Consider the following 7939-nt stretch of genomic DNA (forward strand, 5'->3'; position numbering starts at 1 on the left):
ACGCCTCCTGCCGGGCCACGCCTCCTGCCGGGACCCGCCCCCCGGCCCGCCCCGCGGCGCATTGTGGGACCTGTCCGCCTGCCGGGCGGTGGAGGACACGGCGTTCGGTTATGGGGATCCAGCCGGTGAGACCCTTGTTCCATAGCCTGCGCTGGGGGGCACCGCCCCATCTGGCTCTGGGCACTCCGCTCCAGATTAGGGGCTCACGGCCGACCCCGCTCCGCAGAGCTCTGGATCCGCCCTGGATGCTGGGGTCCTGGTACCGCGCATCTGGGCTCGGGACCCCGCCTAGGTTACCCCTCCGGCCTTGGCATGCTTCCACGCTGGAACTTGGGGTCGCCACCCCTAGGGCGGCTGGTCGAACAGGACTGTCACCGCCCACGCCCCGGGCTCTTGCCCAGCGTGGCGGTCACGCTGCCTCCTCTACCCACAGAGCGCAGGCCTGCTGGCCTCCCTGGGGGTGGGGCTGCTGACTCTGCTCGGCGTGGCTCTGGGCTCCTACTTGGTTCGGAAGTCTCGCCGGCCTCGGGTCACTCTCCTGGACCCCAATGAGAAGTACCTGCTGCGACTGCTAGACAAGACGGTAAGTTGTGGAAGAAGGGGCCAGGGTAGACGAGGGGAGCAGTATGAAGGGTTCAGCATCCTCGGTGGTTGGGATGTCCCGTGGGACTTGGCAGCTCCGGACACGCCTGGTGAAACCCTTGTGTCATCCATCCTCCAGACTGTGAGCCACAACACCAAGAGGTTCCGCTTTGCCCTGCCCACCGCCCACCACATTCTGGGGCTACCTGTGGGTAAGGAAAGTGTGGCGTGAGCTCCTTTCCCTGGTGTCCTAAGAGGGTGATTCCCTTCTGGAGTCGCCTGAAACGCGCGGCTCCTGTCTGTTTCCTCCACGCAGCATTCCCCTCCCCCCACTCAGCTGTGGATCCTCCAAGCTGTGAGGTGCCAGTGGGCCCCAGTCGCCTGAAACGCGCGGCTCCTGTCTGTTTCCTCCACACAGCATTCCCCTCCCCCCACTCAGCTGTGGATCCTCCAAGCTGTGAGGTGCCAGTGGGCCCCTCTAGGGTGTGGCTTCTGTGCCCCCAGCCATCTTTAACACTCAGCAGTCTTCTCTCCTTCCTAAAGAATTTGCTCATAGCTCCCCCTGAGCAAACACTAATTTTTTCCCATTGCCCATACCCTAGACTCACCCTTTGCTGCCAAGATCCTGGCAGCAACTGATGAGTTTCTCCAATGGGGGGGACTTAACGAGAAATCCAGCTGGGGGCTCCAAGGTGTGAATCCTCCCTGCCTGGTAGCTCCTTGAGACCACAGCATGAAGCAAGACACCCTATTTTCCCAAACTTCTGAGTATTTTGAAAGGTAACAGGTGTGCAGTACACCCACAAGCAGCCTTTATATAACTCTCCGCACGGTCCCCAGGCAAACATGTCTACCTCTCTGCCCGAATCGATGGCAGCCTGGTCATCAGGCCATACACTCCTGTCACCAGTGATGAGGACCGAGGCTATGTGGATCTTGTCATCAAGGTAAGGGGGTAGGAAGGAACCCCAGGGGCTCTTTACCTTACTCTTTCTGGGATTTGTAGAAACTTCCAAGACGTGTTTGATAGCAGGAGATGGCATTTCCTTTGTGGATATGAGGAAAGTATGTGGACTGAGAAAAGACAGCATGTGTGTGATCCCTGCCACAGCCTCGGGAAGTTTCAGTCAACATAGGACTCAGAAACAAGTGACATTCCAAATAAGGTATTTTCCTTCCTGTTTTATCAGGTATACCTGAAGGGTGTGCACCCCAAATTTCCTGAGGGAGGAAAGATGTCTCAGTACCTGGATAGCCTGAAGATTGGGGATGTGGTGGAGTTTCGGGGGCCAAGTGGGTTGCTCACTTACACTGGGAAAGGTATTGACTTGTCTTTTCCTTGAGCCTGTCTCCCATTTCTCAAGTTCCCATAGTCCTCTTAGCACAGTATGGCTGTGTGTACGTGTGTGTATGTGTGTATATGGACCAGAGCTACCCTTGCTTCTAAACCTAACACTGATACTATAGAAAGTCATATTTCTCAGCCCCAATTGTGACAGGGAGCAGTTCCCCATCCCCTTGAACTCACCAGCCATGACAGCAGTGGAGATTACTAAAGCAAACATATGCCTCTCTTTCCTTCCCTCAACGGTTCGCCCTTCAGGCTGAGCTGTGGAGAGAGCCAGAGATAGCTTTCAGCCCTTCCAGAGGGACCAGCAGGGTGCATTAGCAAGTCCCTGGAGCTGTTCTGAGCCACTTGGGAAAGTAGATGCACACCTGGCCTCATGCCTGTTGCCATCACCAGGGGGTGACCCTCTGCCAGAGGCAGCTGATACTCACTGTGTGGCCCTGAACTGACTGGTAGACAGATAGTCCTGGCCCCATTGTCCCACAAGTGTATTATTGTCAGGGCTGGCTCAACTCAAACCTCCACCCAAATTCCAGGATCAGATTTCATAGCAGCTGCTAGACTGGCCTTGGGCACATTTTCAATTCTGCATTTGTTTTCTTATTTCCCTATATTGACTTTGTTCTTCCACCCCTCTCTTCACTTGACTTCTCAGGGAATTTTAACATTCAGCCCAACAAGAAATCTCCACCGGAACCCAGAGTGGCAAAGAAACTGGGAATGATTGCTGGAGGAACAGGTGCATATCACTTGAGAGACCAGGACCATTCTCTCCCACCATTGTTGATTGTTGCCATGCAACCCTAAGTGACTCTCAGAAGATTTGGTAATCATAGCCAAGCTGTTAATCAGGGGATTCCCAGCAATGCCTAGAGCTCCCCAATATCTGAAAAACAAAACCATAAGAGGTAGAAACCAAAAAAATTTTTTAACTGATAGAATGAGAGAAATAAATCAAATGGGCTCTCCTCACATTGAATGGATCTAATAATTTTTAGGTGAGAATAGAGAGAAACATAGGAATGACTAATCAGGAAGAAAGAAAATTAACATTGGACACTACTATGTATTAGACACTGTGTGGTCTGATACTGGACATGGTGTGTACTCTAATATACTACTGTGTATGAGACACATATAAATTAGATATATATATATAATTATGAAGGAGGTACTAGTCCTCCCCTTTTACAGATTAGAAAAAGGAGGTTCAGAGAGGTTAAATGGTTTCCACAGGGTTATTTAATGGCCAGAGGCAGGATTAGTATCTGGCTCTGCCTAATTCCAAAGTACTTGCACTTAACCTCTGCAAGTCCAGTTTTCCAGAACCCCCATCACTGAATCAGGAGGTACTTGTAGTCATATATGACATTTGAGTCCTAGCCTCCAAGGAGCTTTCAGAGGAAGAGGCTTAGATTTGTTCCTTAGGAGGATTTCAACAATATGAACTTCTGTGAATATTGAGGGTATCCGGAAATGTAGGTGCTGGAGAATATGCAGAAGGAGGTTAAAGGATTAGGATATGAAAGGAAAGTGAAGTGAAGTGATGAATGAGAAGAATTAACATGAAAGGGTTGATCAGCTAAGGAGCTGGGATGGGCAAAGGGTATGGCCTCATATGACTGGGGGGTATCTTCATGCAGGAATCACCCCAATGCTACAGCTAGTCCGGGCCATTCTGAAAGACCCTGAAGATCCAACCCAGTGCTTTCTGCTTTTTGCCAACCAGGTTGGTTTGCTTTTCTCAGTTCTGGGACTTCAAAGTTGCCTGTGGGTAGGGCTGAGAGATGTGCTACCAATGGGCAAAACTGGCCCAGTGTCTGTTCTAGCCTCTGCCCAAAGTCCCTCTACTACTATATAAGGTGCAGGACCCTCTACTACTATAAGGAGGAAAAAGTACAAAGCATTGAGCCAGATTCCTTCCCTGGTCCTCAAGGAAAGAAGGGAACATTTAAGGCATGTAGTCCTGAGCATAGAAACTCAGGTTTTCTTGGTTAAATATTCTGTCTTTATTCCTAAATAATGTGTAGATAAAGGCCGTTCCCTTCTCCTTCCCCTCATCCTAACTCCCTAAAAGCACTGTAAGTCTTGCTTATTCCCTAGAACTTTAGCATTCCTTTAGCATTCTTTTTATGTTTTGGTTGAAACGTCATTGTAGTAGAGAACTTTTTTTCTGTGGGCCTAGATGTTTCCTAAAGACTTTCCTTCCTCTTTGCATTTCAGACTGAAAAGGACATCATCTTGCGGGAGGACTTGGAGGAACTGCAGGCCCGATATCCCAATCGCTTTAAGCTGTGGTTCACTCTGGATCATCCCCCAGAAGGTACCCTCCCCTTTCTGGACATCCCAATATCCCCTCATCATCAAAATCAAAGTCTTGCCCCCTCTGTGAGTTCTGGTTTCAGTGAAACCAACCCTACCTGCCAAACCCCCAACTCTGAGTGTAGAGACACAGTGGTCCCCTCGTCCCTTTCCTTCAAGTTCCTGTTTACCAGGTGTGCAGCAAGGATGGCTGTAGCTGCTGCTACAACTTCATACCTTCTCAGGAGCTTTTCAGGGCCCTCCCCAGTGGCCCATCCTCATGGCACCACACCCCCTTGCCAGCATGGGTCTGGAGCGCCAGTTCTCTCCTCTCCCCTATACTTCAGATTGGGCCTACAGCAAGGGCTTTGTGACTGCTGACATGATCCAGGAGCACCTGCCTGCCCCAGGGGATGATGTGCTGCTGCTGCTCTGTGGGCCACCCCCGATGGTGCAGTTGGCCTGCCATCCCAACTTGGACAAGCTGGGCTACTCACAAAAGATGCGATTCACCTACTGAGCATCCCTCAGTTTCCCTGGTCCCATTCCCTGCAATTGTCCCCAGTCAGTACTCAAATAATGTAAGCCCTAGATTCTTTTCCTGAAAGTATCAGCCTTTTGTATCTTACTCTGGAGCTGAAATCCAGATGGTACCTGCAGGAACAACATTCCTGTAGCCATGGAAGAGGGCCAAGGCTGAGTCATTCCCTAGAAGGTCCCCCAAATCTCTTTGATAAAAGGTCCAGGTGAGGCCAATGGAGCAGTCTCTTCCACAGAATCAGAAAGCTGGGAGCATGTACATTTGTTCCAATACCGGCTAGTTCAGTGATAGCATCACACTCTCACCTTCTTTGTCTGTGATGAAAGGAACAGTCTGTGCAGTGGGATTTACTTAACATTCAATGCTTAACCCATGCGCAAATTCTGCATATGTGAGTGCAAGTTGAGTGGACTTATAGAGGTAGTCTTATAGAGATGGCAAAGAAAAGAGGAAATGGTTTCTTCAGGCCACCAAACCTCACAGAAAGGAGTTCAAAACATCTATTTGTGTGTCTGTCTCTCTCAGCCCCTGCCTGGGCTAGAGAGAAGTAGCTACCCATAATTTAAGACTGCTGCTGTGGCAGGAACCTCTGGCTATGCAAATAAATGGGGCTGAGGCCTCTGTGTGATACTTAAGGGGTTGTTGTGTCTGGGCTCCTTGTTTCCAAATGACTGGGGAACTTGGGAGAAAGGATTTCTCAGCACAGAATTTTTCCCATATCTTCCAAAGAGCCTTTGAGCAGTTGTCTCATGTGCTGAAATGTGAGCTGCCACCAAATTCAGTGATCATCTCAACAGCTGTCTCAGCAGAGCCAGAGCTCAACTTCTCCCTGAAGGCTTTTAAGGTGGGGGAAGGAGAACACATGTTAGAGGACGTTTGTTGAGCCCAGGGTCCCCTCACAGAGATCCCTTGATTTGGCCGCTCTTCCCCTTCTTCCTTCTTTTGGTTCTTCCTTCACCATATTTGTCCTTCAGGATGCCTGGCAAACAAATTAAAGTATTTCCTTTCTGTTTGGAAAAGAAGCCTTCTTTAAAAAGTAATCTGACATCCCCAGCCCTGGACTTGTTGGTGCATGGACAGAGTTGGCCACCCCCAAGCCCATCTGTCCTGAATGCCCTTCTCCTCTGCTATGACAGCATGACCCAATCCACTCCCTTCTGCCAGGATAGCACTAGGGCAGCCTCTTCGGATTCTTCTTTGTGAGTCTCATTGGGACAAAACAATGTGTTGGGCTCAGGAAAGTTGACATTGTTTTTCTGCATGGAACTATCTATTTGCTGTCTCTGTGCACCTGAGAGAAAGGCTTGTGGAACCCTCAGAATTCACCCCTCCATAGGGCAGAGTCTTCAGTACATTCTGCTGGTGGTACGCCATCAAACATTTCCTGTATGGCACTGTGCTCTGAAAGACACAGTCTCAACCACCTCACCTCCAGAAAGAAAAATCTTGCTTAGGATTGTTGGGCTCAGATAGTGAAGCAGCCCAGCAAAGAGAATTTTCCACATGGAAGCTCACCATTCCTTGTCTTGAATGGGTTTCTGCCTTATCCACTCAACATACAAACATTTATTAAGGACCTGTTGTGTGCCAAGCACTGTACTATGCCCTAAAAATACAATTGTGACCAAGACTGGGCTTAGAACTCACAAAAGAACTCCAAAGAACTCACAGTCTAAGACAGACAAGTAACAAATCATTACAACACAGCATGACTAATACCATAGCAGAGATACACAGACAAGCTACAGATGGGAAAGATTCAGAGAAAGAGGAGGAGAGAAAATTAACATTTTTGAGTTAACTAGCCATGTAGCAGGTACTGTACTAAGAACTCTATCTAATTGTATAATTTAATCCTTATGATAATTTCATCAATTGAAGATTAAGGATTTGCCAAAGGTCATACAGCTGGTCAGTGGCTGGCAGAGCCTGAATGTGAAGTTAGGATTGTCTGAGGCCAAAGCCAAAACTAGAACTGGTCATTGTAAATTGCTTGGATCTTTCAGCAGACAGAGGGGAAGGGCAATCCAACAGAAGGACTGGCATGTGCAGAAGCCTGGAGGAATGTAAGAGAAGGTCACATTTGGAGAACTAGGGGAAGTTCATTGAGGCCCAACATGCCAGAGGGAAAACAGAAAGATGAGTCTGAGAGTAGGCTAGTGCCAGCTCGTAAAAAACCTTGTAACACAAGGCAGAGGAAACTTGACCTCAATCCTGTGGATAGTGGGCAGTTTCTGAGGGTTTTATACAGCAGGCAACACAATAATAGTAATGTTTACGAAGCATTTGCTATTTGCCAGGCATACTGACAGCCTTCATTAATTCACTGAATCCTGACAAAGACCCCATGGAAATAGCACTATTTCCCCCCATTTTTCAGATGAGGTAATTATCATTTGGAGGGATTCGGCAGTGTGCTTAATATCATAGGCTGGCCAAACACAGAAACCTGGGTCTGTGTGACTCCAGAGCCCGTGCTTTTAACCAGCACCAACAGAATTAACACCATTGCCCTGAGGCGTCCATATAGGATTATAATGAGCCACTTTCTCTGCATCTAGAATGGCCTTAGTTGTGTACCATCCTTGGGAAAACTGAGGAAATTGTCAGTCCCTCAAATCACCTTTTGTGTTGAGGGTTCAGACGAGGGCTGTACTGCCCTGTATTGTTTCCCAGACAGGCACTCTGGGGCATGTGGGACATGAGCTGGAGCAGGAGTTGTCAAGCAAGATTAGTTAGAAACAATTCCGCTGTTTCTGACAAGAAATAACAGGAGCCCAAACTAAAGTCTAGCTCAGTGCCTGGCACATGGTAGGAGCCCAATAAATAGTTTGTGGAAGGAAAGGAGGGACGAACCATGAGGTTGAAGAAGGGATTAAGCAGCGTTTCGGAGATACAACGACTGGCGTTGGTAATAGAAGAGATGGAGGGATTTTCCCGGCTTAGACGGCAAGGTGTGCGGTAGGAAATTCAGCATTCCTTCCCAGGGTTTGGTCTAATTCTCTGAAATTCCTTATCCATCACGCGCTCGGGTCTGTAACTTAACGAGGAGTTTGGAATCCGACCGTGCGAGGAACCAGGCGGGGAGGTGGGCCTGGCGTGCGAGGGGCGGGGCCAGGGCTGGGGGCGGGGCCTCGGCCGCGGGGGCGGGAGCCCGGGCGCGGCGG

The 7939-nt window shown here is 49.3% G+C and overlaps 1 protein-coding gene across 1 annotated transcript; it reads left to right on the forward strand.

Moving 5' to 3' along the window:
• Nucleotides 1–41: 41 nt before the first annotated feature.
• Nucleotides 42–5784, forward strand: LOC103599615 (NADH-cytochrome b5 reductase 1). Its single transcript, XM_008583764.1, has 9 exons — nt 42–125; nt 434–583; nt 722–794; nt 1423–1529; nt 1773–1902; nt 2586–2669; nt 3574–3659; nt 4154–4253; nt 4579–5784. Exons 1-9 carry the CDS (start codon nt 111–113, stop codon nt 4749–4751), a joined length of 918 nt encoding a protein of 305 aa, XP_008581986.1. The 5' UTR covers nt 42–110; the 3' UTR covers nt 4752–5784.
• The last annotated feature ends 2155 nt before the right edge of the window (nt 5785–7939 follow it).

Source organism: Galeopterus variegatus, unplaced genomic scaffold (genome assembly GCF_000696425.1).
Source record: "Galeopterus variegatus unplaced genomic scaffold, G_variegatus-3.0.2 Scaffold3033, whole genome shotgun sequence".
Taxonomy (NCBI): domain Eukaryota; kingdom Metazoa; phylum Chordata; class Mammalia; order Dermoptera; family Cynocephalidae; genus Galeopterus; species Galeopterus variegatus.